Source organism: Balaenoptera ricei, chromosome 1, assembly GCF_028023285.1.
Source record: "Balaenoptera ricei isolate mBalRic1 chromosome 1, mBalRic1.hap2, whole genome shotgun sequence".
Taxonomy (NCBI): Eukaryota; Metazoa; Chordata; class Mammalia; order Artiodactyla; family Balaenopteridae; genus Balaenoptera; species Balaenoptera ricei.
Genome location: NC_082639.1, coordinates 174,346,720 through 174,360,537, shown reverse-complemented (window position 1 = coordinate 174,360,537; position 13,818 = coordinate 174,346,720). Strand labels below are relative to the sequence as shown.

The window sequence follows — 13,818 nt, the reverse complement described above, 5'->3', positions numbered from 1 at the left end:
ATGGCTGATTCACTTTGTTGTACAACAGAAACTAACACAGCATTGTGAAGCAATTATACTCCAATAAATATGTATTAAAAAAAAAAAAAAAAGAAGCCACTCTCGAGTTTGTTCAGAGCGCATAAGTTTCCACGGAGCAGGTTATGGGCCGAAAGTTCTGCAGTTCTCAGAGCGATCTGCCAGTAGGAGCTCCTAAACATTTAAAATCACCCATACTGCAATCTACCATCCACTTGCACTGTTCCCTGCGCTCCAATCACGCAACAAAATGGGCAGTACAGGGAGCGAAGGGGCAGTGGAGAGCCGGGTAGCGTGAGGGCGGGCGAGGAGTTAGGCTGAGTCGCAGGGCCCCGGGAAGAGGGAGAAGTAAGGCGAAAGTGACCGTTCCAGAGAAAGTGGGCAGCCAGGCCTCTGGTGTGGGGCCTCCGGAACCGCCCCCAAGGGCACCTGAGCACCCCAGTTCGCTCTCGGCCTCGCTTCTCTCGGTTACCGCCTGGCCCTTGGCGCCCAGTTAAGCGTCCCCTCCTTGCGCACAGCCAGTCCTTTCGGCGCGCGGAAAGGGTGTCAGGGCCGGTGCCTGGGCCAACTCTGGCTCCTCCCGCTCGTCTGCAGCCTTGAGCGCCCGGGCGCCCTCCCCACGCCAATCGCTGCCGAGTCCGCCTCAGACCCGCGCCCGCGATCGCTGGGTCATGGGCGCCGCCGGCTCGTCCGCGCTGGCCCGCCTGGGCCTCCCCGCGCCGCAGCCCCGGCCCCGCTGGCTCGGGGTCGCCGCGCTGGGACTGGCCGCGGTGGCGCTGGGGGCCGTGGCCTGGCGTCGCGCGCGGCCCGGGCGGCGCCGGCGGCTGCAGCAGGTGGGCACCGTGGCAGAGCTCTGGATCTACCCCGTCAAGTCCTGCAAGGGGGTGTCGGTGAAGGCGGCGGAGTGCACGGCCCTGGGGCTGCGCAGCGGTCACCTGCGGGACAGGTAGGGCCGGGCGCGGCGACAGTGCAGGACCTGCTGGGGAGGGAGGGAGTGGGGCGGGGGAGCTGGGGCCTGTACCAGGGTAGGAGAAGAGACGTTTGCCACGTGCGTGTGCTGGGCTGCTTGTTGGATCCTCTGCCTTTGATCCTGAAGCTGGAAAGGTGAAGCTCGTGTCTGGTGCAGATTTGGAAAGGTAGTGGAGGCAAGATGTTAGCGCAAGTTCCTGTGCCCGAAGACACAGTGAGGCCAAACAAACCGAAAGGTTGGAGTTTGGAGCAGAGAAAGGTTCATTGCAAGTCTGTGCAAGGAGACGGGTGGCTCAGGCCCCCCAAGACCCAGAGCTCCCTGAAAGGTTTCGGCAAAGCATTTTTAAAAACCAGGTGAGCGAGAGGGGTGTCACAGGGTATGTGATCAGCTCGTGCACAATTCTCCAACTGGCTGATGGTGAGGTAAGAGGATGGTGTCACAGGGGTTAACATCATCATTCCTTAGGCTCCAGGAGGCCTGGGGCTATGCGCTTCTGGTCATCAAGTAATTAACATCTTCCATTTGATGGGAGGTTGTCACATCTGTAAAACCATTCAGGAAATGTGCATCAAATACTGTTATCTAGGTACGTCAGAGAGGAGCTAAAGCAGAGGGTATGGGGGAAGGGCCTGTCCTGGGAAGGCCTCAGAGAGTCCTGATCCGTTACAAAGCCTCTGCCCCTCCCTGGAGGAGAGGCTCTGTAAAAGGACAGGGTCTGATTGGTTATCTCCAAGGCTCCTGCTAGTTCTAAGTTTTCTGATTCTTAGTATGAGCACAATAGTAGAAAAATAAAATGTTATTGGCACTAGTGGGTAGATGGGAGCAATGCTGAAACCAAGTCTTATTCAAGGACACTGGCTTTGGCCTTGCTGGGGCTTGCCCCTCACAGCTTCTGGTGCTGGGGAAGGTGCTTGGGAGACGCAGGAGGTGGGGGCCTGACCCACTTTAATACAGAATGAGCACAGCGAAGTCTTCCTGTGGAGAGAGGAGGTGGCAGGTGGACTGTGCGTATAATACTTGCCATTAAAACAAAAGTGTGGGGCTTCCCTGGCGGCGCAGTGGTTGAGAATCCGCCTGCCAATGCAGGGGACACGGGTTCGAGCCCTGGTCTGGGAGGATCCCACATGCCTCGGAGCAACTAGGCCCGTGAGCCACAATTGCTGAGCCTGCGCGTCTGGAGCCTGTGCTCCGCAGCAGGAGAGGCCGTGATGGTGAGAGGCCTGCGCACCGCGATGAAGAGTGGCCCCCGCTCGCCACAACTGGAGAAAGCCCTCGAACAGAGGCGAAGACCCAACACAGCCCTAAATAAATAAATAAATAAATAAATAATTAAAATAGCTTTAAAAAAAAAAAGTGTGTCCCCTCCCTCCAGAGGCAGACTGCTCCTCAGTGAAGAACTCTAAAGTCCCCACCTACACAGGGCCTGGCACATAGAAATTTCATCCTCCTCCCTCAGAAAAGAAAAGGCAACCTGTCATTTTTCTCCCCCCAAAGGTGAGTCCACAGACACATACTCATGGACACAGAATGGTGCAGCTGGATATCGGGAAAGCACTCTTGACAGAGAAGGATGCTAAACCCTAAAAAGAGTGAACAAGGAAGAACGGAACCTTCTTTGCTTCCTTAGGATGCAGACGCTTTCCTGTTTGGCTTGGATGGATTAGCTGTGGTCCTGTGTCTAGGGAGAGGGAGGTTTGCCAATTGGTCATTCAGGGAGCCTTCTAGACAGGCTGTTTGCTGTCCTGAGTTCACTCCAGGACACGTGTATTCTCTCTTCTCTGGACACTGCTGTCCTCTTAAAGAAATGTGGGCCCCCACGGCACTGAAAAACTTCAGCTAGCTGTAGAGAACTGTTGTGTGTGCAGACCATGTAACTCATGGGGCATTTTCCATCCCCTTTCACCTCAGATTTCTGATCCTGGAGAGTTTTTTAAGACTATAATTTCCTGAGATTCCCATCCCAGACCTACGGACTCAGAATCACCAAGAGTGAAGCAAACTCATGTGGGGGGTGTTTAAATCTCCCCAGGTGATTCTGATGCTATCAGGAGAGGGTTTTCTCTGTGACCATTAAGAATAAGAGCATTTTTCGAGCCTATTCAAGTGTGAAGGCTTCGAAAAGTCTTCTGACTGCTGGGAAGACCTCAGGCAGAGTGAAGAGGTAAATTCTCAGGATGCACACCCAGAGAAAATGGACTTGTGCTCCTTCCTTCCTCACGTGAAGGACTGAGGTTATTTCACAGAGAGATTCAGTTCTTATCTGTGTTTCCTCTTTTCATCAGAATAACTATTGCTTTCCCACTGCTCATTGCCACTACTTTGCTGTGACTCTTGCTTCCATGGAAAGAAAATATTTGTCCTTTGCTTTTCTGCTTCTGTGGGCATCTGAAAATAGATGGGACTGTATCAACTTTCCCTTGTTTTGAACAATAAATGCTTGGGATGGGGTGGTGTGGTATGGAGACTGGGATGAGGTGGGGAAAAACAATGGAATAAACTTTTATTCAATGGTTCATATGCAGCAGATGCTTAACTAAGTTCTTTCAACAGATGATGTAATTTAAGCCTCAAAACAATCCTGTGGGCTAGGTATTGTGTCCACTTTGCAAATACGGTAACAGTATCAGAAAGAATGAGTATCTCACCCAGGATCACAAGACCATTATGTGCTGGAGGGATTTGAACTCAGATCTCTGAGTGCAGCACTCACGGCCCTCCTGTAAAACCAGCATGTGATTTACAAGGGCAAGGATTGTGCCGAGGATCAGGAGACCTCAGGCAAAGTCACTTAACCTCTCTGAGCCTCATTTTTCTTTTCATTTGCAAAAGAGGTTGAACTTGATGATCTCCAAGACCCTATCAAATCTAGATTTTATTTATTAAAGGATAACTGAAACTCGAAAGCAAGATGGAAAGAACTCTGCTAAATGCTGTTATTCTCTCAACTTGAGAGTTCAATCACAAAACTACAAATAGTCTAGAATGCAGGAAAAGCCTGCCTTTATTTATTTCCAATTTGAATCTGTGTCTTTGGAACTGTTCTAAGAAGCCGAGAGCTTCCTCTCTAAGGGCTCTGTGCCTTAAATTTCTAGAGCGATTTTGCTCAAAGCCTTTAGCATATTTGTGCAAATGCTTGGCCTGAGAGCTCTGAGCTTTGAGCTCGTTTCAAGTCCATCCAGCAGAAGGCTAACACTGGCTGATTGGTACAGATGCTGGGAGGGCATGACTGCCCACCTTGACCTTGTAAACCCTCACTCTCCGCACCAACCATGTATGACTCGCCCGTTGATAAACCCAGCCCTTCATTTCTTCTGCATAGACTATTACCTCTTGGAGACATGAGTCTGCTAAGTTTATTATCCCAAGTGTCATTCCCTCCTGCCCTTACCCTCCAGCTCTCTGTGGTAGGGCTCCTGTTTTCCCCCCTTTTCCAGCTCAGTCATTCCTACTTCCCAGGCCAGTTTGCCAGTTTAGAGATGAGACTTTCCAGCTGTCTTGGACTCTGCCTCCTGAACACGGCTGTTGGTTGTTCAGGGCATTGCTGTTCTTTTGGAGACTCTGAGCTCTGGTCTCTGCACTGCTCTTCAAGCCACATACTCATGTTTTCTGTGTAAAACGAAGGTGCTGGCTTTCAGGGTTGCAGACGAGAAAAAACTGGGTCGTGAAAAAATCTACACTCCAGACATATCCTTTCTTTCAGATTGGGCAGAACAGAGGTCATTATTCATTTCCTGGGCATCATTTGTGTGCAAGAGGTGAAAAATATCATCATTCCGGTTACAGGGTGATGGGGGTGGCTGGCTGGGGTATGTTGCCGATGGCACCTTTGCATCTTTTATTGTGGTCTTCGTCCTACCGCAGTGTTGGGCTGCTTGCAAGTTGCCACTTGCCCCTTCCATTGCAGGATAAGCACAGAACCTCTAGCCACCACTTCTGCTACATCCCAGGGCTTAACCCCCAGGTGAGTATACAACAGGCAGGAGCTGGGGGCGTGGCTTGAGAGCCAGAGTGAAGGGCTAAAGTTGGGCGATGGATGGCAGGTGAGAAGACTCAGCCCAGGGACGGGGCTGACTGTTGGAAATAATGGGCCATGGCGGGGGGCGACTCCTGTCTGGACATGTGTCTGGTCATGTGCAGCTCTCAGGGCGAGCCTTGTCTCAGAGGGGGACGGGCCATGTTGGAAGTTCAAGTGCAGGCTTTGGTGGAGTTCATCAGAACGGGGTCATCCAGGACTCTGCACCCAAGGATGAGGCTGGAAATAAGGAACAGGGCCCAGGCCCGAGGGAATAAGGCTGTAACAAAGTAGACAGGAAATCCCTGGTCACAGAACCCACCCTCACCCGGTAGGTGAACGGGCTAGAGAACCCTGGGAACCAAAGATCCCTAGAAAGAAAAAGGTGGCCTCCTCAGAGGGTCGGAGACCTACGACTGCCCAGTATCCTCAGCTCCTGGGAAGAGTAGCCACGGCGGTTCCTAAAATGCCTTTGCACTCTCACCATCCCGCCGCTGTACCCTCGCACCAACGCACACGCCAGTGAGCCGGCTCGGGACCCAGCCCCTGTGTGCTGGCTCGGCTGCAAGGGAGGGAAGTTATCCAGAAGCTGGACAGGGATGGGTGCCTGACGGGGAGGTTCCAGAGCGCGGATTACCTGCCAGGGTCAGGAGGTGGCTTAGACCTGGTTCCCTGCGCTGCGATGATAGCGGCTGTCCTCACCAGGTTATGGTGAACATTCCATCTGGCTCCAGTCATAGTTTGAAATGTCTCCCTCCTTCTGGAAGCGGCTGTCCTTTTTATCCTGCTCACGTGTGGCAGGCCCCAGCGTTCAGTGGTGGCTCACTCATCAGAGCCCACAGAGTTCCTCACCCACTGCACTCGCTCTGTCTAAAATAGTGATGTTGAAACTCATTTCCCCTAGGGGTGGCACATTTTTCTTTTTTAGTCATCAAATCATTTGTGCGGTGTCACCCCAAAGACACGCTCTACTATCGATAAGAGCATAGCCAACCTAACCAGGTCGGCCTCCCATTCCATTCTTCAGCTCACCCCGCACCCCACTGTCCCCTTGGATGTGATACACAGCGTGTGAAAGCTGAGCCTAGAACGGGGGCGGAGGGAGGTGCTCTCTAGAAGGTGAGTGGAGTTCCTATCTAACACGTGATTTGCATGACTTTTTTTCTTCTCCAGCTCTATTGAGATATAATTGACATATAACATTGTGTGAGTTTCAGGTGTGCAATGTGATGATTTGATACACATATATATTGTGAAATGACTCCCATGATAAGGTTAGTGATCACATCCTTCACCTCGCGTAATTTCCGCTTTGTTGTTGTTGTTATGGTGAGAGCATTTGAGACTTTTCTCTCTTAGCAACTTGCAAGTAGACCATACAGCAGCGGTTCCCAACCTTTTTGGCACCAGGGACCGGTTTCGTGGAGGACAGTTTTTCCACTGACGGGGGTGGGGGTGGGGGTGGGGGATGGTTCGGGCGGTAACGCGGTCCACGGGGAGCGATGGGGAGTGATGGGATGGGAGCGATGGGAAGCAATGGGGAGCCGCAGGTGAAGCTTCACTCACTCGCCTGCCACTCACCCCCTGCTGTGCCGCCTGGTTCCCAACAGGCCACAGACTGGTACCAGCCCACGGCCCGGGGGTTGGGGACCCCTGCCGTACAGTATTATTAACTATAGTTGCCATAATGTACATTACGTCTCCGGAACTTTTTCCTCTTAGAACCTCTTTTTGCTCTTTGACCACCTTCACCCATTTCCTCCACCTCCAACTCCTGGCAACCACCAATCTACTCTCTATTTCTAGCAGTTCCCCCCTTTTTATATTTCACTTACAAATGAGATCATACAGTATTTGTCTTTCTCTGTCTGACTTATTTCTCTTATTATAACGCCCTCAAGTTTCATCTGTGTTGTCACAAATTGCAGGATTTCCTTCTTTTTTATGGTTGAATGACATTCCATTGTAGAGATATATTTTCTTTTTTAAAAATGGTGGTAACATTGGCTTATAACATTATATAAGTTTTAATGTGTGTATGAAGAAGAAAGGCTGTTTAGGGGTTTCCCGATCAGGGCCCACATGCCCCAGCAACTTAAACCCAGCAGAGGCTGGATTGCAACCGCTGGAGTCACAAACATTCAAGACCTTTCTCTAGAGTTTCAGTCTGCTTGGGCCATTAGTCGGTCAACCCCATCTTGTTCCACAGCAAAAAGACCTGGAAGACATTCCGCTTCAACCAGAGACAGGCTCAGGGAAGTCTCTGACCAAAGCAAAGACCCAAAGTAAGCAAAGTAGTTGCCCCAGCAGTTGAGAAGGTCCCTACACCAGCCTCACCAGAAGGATTTTCAGGACTGGGGATTTTCATACATTAGCCAGATGTTCTTTCCCAGGGCTGTTTGTACCAAACAGCCAAAGAATTTTGGACCCCCAAAATTTGGCTAGACCTAGATACTGTCTGGAAGAAATTGTTGGGTCCTGAGTTGGGGCAGAGGGAGGGTTTTGATGAAATAGAAAGCTAGAGGGAGGCTATGGAGAGGGTGGTAGAAGATTTTCTGAGTGTGCCCTTGTTTGTTTCTTGGCAGGTTTTGGCTGGTGATTAAGGAAGGTGGACACATGGTGACTGGCCGGCAGGAGCCTCGCCTCGTGCTGGTCTCCACTACCTATGAGGATGATTGCCTTATCCTCAGGGCACCAGGCATGGACCAACTGGTTTTGCCGAGCAAGCCACGTTCTTCAAACAAGATCCATGACTGCAGGTGCTCTGCTTGGGGGCCTCTGGGGATCTGTGACAACTGATTTCCCTTTAGGCTCTACCCTGCACTCTGCCTTGCTACACTTTGCATGCTAGATGATGAGACTGGTAAAGGAAATATTTAAGAGAAGTCTAGTCTATGTTGGGATCAAGCCAGTGGTCAGGTACGAGTGGGTGAAGCAGAATATTGCATTAAGGATATTTAGATTTGTTTTCATCAGATATGGCAAGACATGCAGATACAGAAATGACTGTCATGAAGAAAGAAGTCTTTTATATTCACAGATCCCTAGAAACAGGAGGGTTATACCATGCAGGGCCACATGGGGAAATACCAGGTCGGTCAGGAGACAGAGAGGGCAGGGGAAAATGTGAGCACGAGTCTTTATTCTGGTTTCTACAGGCTCTGGGAAAATTGGCTCTGGGGCAGAGGGGCTGTCCCCAGTTGTCTGGTACCTGGTCCTGGGTGATTAGAGCAGGGGACAGTGGCCAGAGTATAAAAGCACAACGGACGAGGTCGTTGGGGTGAGGGCTCTGGATTGGCTGGTCTGCCTATGAAAGCCTAGTGTTTTACTATCTCTAGGAATTGACTAGCCCTGGGAGGGGTAGTTCCTTCAGCATCACCAAGTCCCAAGATGTCAAAGCATCAAAAATATAAAAAGTAAAAAGTCATGATTAATACAAATATAGAGAGGATACAAAGGGCCAATCTTTAGGGTTTGTCTCCTTTTATTCAAGTAGGATGGACTTCTATTCAGAATTACCAGGCAGGCAAGGGCATTAGTGGAGATGTTACCACCTGTATCTCCTGATTGGAGATTGTGTTCCACCTGATTGGAATTGTATTGAATTGAACTTGAGGCTCAATTAGAGAAAATTGTAATGAATTCATATATTTATTTATTTATTTATTTATTTCAACTGTGCCTGGTTCATCTCAGGCACTTAAATAAATGTTAGTGCTTACATAGTTGATATCATCTTTATTGCATAGACCCTCCCTATCCATGAACGTGTTATCTTTCCCCACTTATTCATATTTTTTCCCCCATTTATTTATTTATTTATTTATTTATTTATTTATTTGGCTGCATTGGGTCTTTGTTGCTGCGCGCGGGCTTTCTCTAGTTGCGTCGAGCGGGGGCTACTCTTTGTTGTGGTGCGCGGGCTTCCCATTGTGGTGGCTTCTCTTGTTGCGGAGCATGGCCTCTGGGTGTGCAGGCTTCAGTAGTTGTAGCACTCAGGTTCAGTAGTTGTGGCTCGTGGGCTCTAGAGTGCAGACTCAGTATTTGTGGTGCGTGGGTTTAGTTGTTCCACGGCATGTGGGATCTTCCCAGACCAAGGATTGAACCCGTGTCCCCCACATTTGCAGTTGGATTCTTATCCACTGTGCCACCAGTGATGTCTCTATTTATATCTTTTTTTTTTAATGACTAATTTACTGAATTGTAGGCTTTTCGTTTCTTTTTTGTTTTTTTTTTCAAGCTTTTTATTGAAACCGTTTTCAGCTTGTTAGGAAGAAACATCTTAGTTTCAGATAGAAGTGGCCCACACAGTTGCAAGTTTTTACCTTAAACTGTTTCAGACAGGAACTTTTTAATTTATTTAATTTATTTATTTTGGCTGTGTTAGGTCTTCATTGCTGTGCATGAGCTTTCTCTAATTGCAGCGAGTGGGGGCTACTCTTTGTTGCGGTGCGTGGGCTGCTCATTGTGGTAGCGTCTCTTGTTGCGGAGCATGGGCTCTGGGTGCATGGGCTTCAGTAGTTGTAGCGCGCAGGTTCAGTAGTTGGGGCTTGCAGGCTCTAGAAAACAGGCTCAGTATTTGTGGCGCATGGGCTTAGTTGCTCTGCGGCATGTGGGATCTTCCCAGACCAGGGAATGAACCCGTGTCCCCTGCATTGGCAGGCGGATTCTTAAGCACTGTGCCACCAGGGGAGCCCCTACCCACTTATTTATATCTTATTTTACTTCTTTAAAAAGTTTTATACCCAATCAAAAAATGGGCAGAAGACCTAAATAGACATTTCTCCAAAGAAAACATACAGATGGCCAACAGGCACATGAAAAGCTGCTCAACATCACTAATTATTAGAGAAATGCAGATCAAAACTAAAATGAGGTATCACCTCACATGGGTTGGAATGGGCATCATCCGAAAATCTACAGACAACAAATGAGAGGGTGTGGAGAAAAGGGAACCCTCTTGCACTGTTGGTGGGAATGTAAATTGATACAGCCACTATGGAGAACAATATGGAGGTTCCTTAAAAACTAAAAATAGAATTATCATATGACCCAGCAATCCCACTACTGGGCATATACCCTGAGAAAACCAAAATTCAAAAAGACGCAAGTACCCCAATGTTCATTGCAGCACTATTTACAATAGCCAGGACATGGAAGCAACCTAAGTGTCCATCAACAGATGACTGGATAAAGAAGATGTGGTACATATATACAATGGAATATTATTCAGCCATAAAAAGGAACGAAATTGGGTCATTTGTAGAGATGTGGATGGACCTAGAGAGTGTCATACAGAGAGAAGTAAGTCAGAAAGAGGAAAACAAATATCAAATATTAACATATATATGTGGAATATAGAAAAATGGTACCGATGAACCAGTTTGCAAGGCAGAAATAGAGACACAGATGTAGAGAACAAACGTATGGACACCAATGGGGAAAGCGGGGCGGGGTGGGGTGGTGGTGGGATGAATTGGGAGATTGGGATTGACATATAAACACTAATATGTATAAAATAGATAACTAATAAGAACCTGCTGTATAAAAAAATAAAATAAAATTCAAAAATTAAAAAAAAAGTTTTACAATTTTCTCTATAATAGAATTGCACATCTTTTGTTAGATTCAGTCCTAGACATCTTATCTTTTTGTTCCTATTTTAGATGACAATTAAAAAATTTTTTCTGTTTATGTTTGGTAGTATTTATTCTTTGATCATTGGTGGAAATTTCCAGTAAAACTGCCTGGATTTTCTTTATAAAAATCCATTCAAGCTTTTATGTCTTCTTAAGTATTTTTAGTAAGTTATTTTGCTTTGTGAATTAGTAGATTACTAACTAATGTTAGTTCTATTGTACTCACACACGGAGATTCAGTTTTTTTCTATGGGGTGTTGATGATAGAACATTTTGTATCAGAACATGGAAGAAAGTAGACTTTGCATAAAATTCTGAGAGAACTTTTTTTTCTTTTTTGGCCACATCACATGGCTTATGACATCTTAGTTCCCTGACCAGGGATCGAACCTGGGCCCACGGCAGTGAAAGTGCTGAGTCCTAACCACTGGACTGCCAGGGAATTCCCAAATTCTGAGAGAATTGAAGAAGGTGGAATGGCAGAGGGATAGATAGAGTCTGCTGCAGGGGTGGGAGGGAGGAAGGATTAGGGGAGGGATAAGTTTCAGGAGTGGGAAGGGACACTGGATAATCAGTTTTCCCTTGCCCCACTGGATGCTTTCTACTTTTCAAAGTGCCCACACTAAGCTTATCTGAGTGGATGGAAGCTGAGGGTAGAAGTGTGTGCACTTATACACGAGGGCTGTGGTGAAGGGGTTGAGGGAAGTGCTCAGCCCAGGAACAGATACTTAAGGAGCTGGTGAACGGTGGGATCAGATCTGTGTGAAATAGTAGACTGGTGGGTTGAGGAGAGTTTTAGGGGAAAGGCTGAAGGCTCTGAGAGAGAGGACCATGAGATGACAGGGGGACCGAGGCCAAACAGCAGCTCCAAGGAGGGGGTTTACAGAGAAGGAAAAGGCCAAGAAACATCAGAAGAACAGCATGGAGATTTGACAGTAGGTGAGCTAGGTTGTCAGAGAATGAGGCGTGTGTAGCAGTCAGACCAGGACTGTGGGCCTCGGGGAGCGCAGGGTTGATTCCTGAGCCTCTCTGGGATTCCCTCACATACATCACATACATCACATACATACCCTCACATACATCACATACATCACATACATACCCTCACATACATCACATACATACCCTCACATACATCACATACATCACATACATACCCTCACATACATCACATACATACCCTCACATACATCACATACATACCCTCACATACATCACATACATACCCTCACATACATCACATACATCACATACATACCCTCACATACATCACATACATACCCTCACATACATCACATACATACCCTCACATACATCACATACATACCCTCACATACATCACATACATCACATACATACCCTCACATACATCACATACATACCCTCACATACATCACATACATCACATACATACCCTCACATACATCACATACATACCCTCACATACATCACATACATCACATACATACCCTCACATACATCACATACATACCCTCACATGCATCACATACATACCCTCACATACATCACATACATCACATACATACCCTCACATACATCACATACATACCCTCACATACATCACATACATCACCCCAGGAGCCTTCAAGCTGGGAGAAGCACTCACGCAGAGAGGTGCAAACGCTTCCTGTGTTACCTGAGGGCGGGTAAGGGAATCAATTTCCAGATCCTCAAATCCCATAGGTTCTCCCTCCAACAGTGATCTTAGCTGCAGGGGGCAAGTTCTCCTCTCCACCTCCCCTTTGTACAGATGAAAGGCTTGCCCACCCCATGTCTTAGTAGGGAGCACTGCTCTGGGAGGGGAAAACCTATGGGGCCCAAACAATAAAATATACTGGTGTTGCTAAAGGAGAATGTCTCCAGTGATGGGGTAAAGTCATTCTACAAGACAGCGGTTCGAAGTCTTTGTCTTAACGCTAAAATTAAGGAGCCTCTAATCAAATTTGCTGATAAATTATTAAAAAACACTTTTCGATGAATGATTATTAAGTGCCAAAGATCACAGAAGGGTTCAGAGGATGAGTGAAATTATTATAACTCAACTTCTTCCATTCCATCTATTAACACAGTGGATCCTTAGAGTTCTCATTATAAGGAAATAAAACTTTAAAAAACTATGAGATGATGACAGCTAACTGAACTTGTAATCATTTCACAGTATATGGAAGTCAAGGCGTTACGCTTTACACCCTAAACTTACGTATGTCAATTATGTCTCCATAAAACTGGGAAAAAAGTTAAAAATAATTTTTAAAATGTGGGCCATAAAATAAGACCGTAATCATTTATTTTTAAAAATAGATTGTTTTTAAAAATAGATATCAAACTAGCCTGGCATTTGGATTCCATTGCATGCTTTTAAAAGCATAATTTTATTTTATTTAATATAATTTATATATATTTATAATATTAAGACGCAGTATATAAATTATGATATAATTTTATTTTAAATGTTAATATTTATAATTCAATGGAAATTTAATCTTTCATAACAAATTAAACTTATAAAAATCATGGACAGACCTAGAGAATATCATACTAAGTGAAGTAAGACAGACAGAAAGACAAATATTATATGCTAACACGTATGTGTGAAATCTAAAAAATAATACAAAAGAATCTATATACAAAACAGAAACAGATTCACAGACATAGAAAACAAACATTGTTACCAAAGGGGAAAGTGAGGGGGAGAGGGAAAAATTAGGAGCGTGGGATTAATAGATACAAACTACGGTACATAAAATCGATAAGCAACAAGGATTTACTGTACAGCACAGGGAACTATATTCAGTATCTTGTATAGGGACTTCCCTGGTGGTCCAGTGGTAAAGAATCCGCCTTACAATGCAGGGGACTCGGGTTCGATCCTGTTCAGGGAACTAAGATCCCACAGGCCACAGGGCAACTAAGCCCACGTGCCACAACTACTGAGCTCAGGCGTGCTGGAGCCTGTGTGCCACAACTAGAGAGTAGCGCGCACCACAACGCAACTAAGACCCGCCGCAGCCAAAAATAGAAAAATAAATTAAATAAATAAATAATAAATAAATCTTAAAATAAATTTTGTATAAACTATAATGGAAAATAATCTGAAAAAGTATATATAAAACGGAATCACTTGCTGTACATCTGAAACTAACACAATATTGTCAATC

General features: G+C 46.5%; 1 protein-coding gene across 1 annotated transcript in view; it reads left to right on the top strand.

The window, feature by feature from the left end:
- Positions 1-337: 337 nt before the first annotated feature.
- Positions 338-13,818, top strand: part of LOC132354057 (mitochondrial amidoxime reducing component 2) — a 34,004-nt gene continuing 20,523 nt past the window's right edge. Inside the window, exons 1-2 of the mRNA XM_059905647.1 lie at positions 338-964; positions 7,586-7,759. Coding sequence (XP_059761630.1) covers positions 690-964; positions 7,586-7,759 — 449 coding nt within the window. The 5' untranslated portion in view covers positions 338-689. The remainder of the gene's footprint in view (positions 965-7,585; positions 7,760-13,818) is intronic.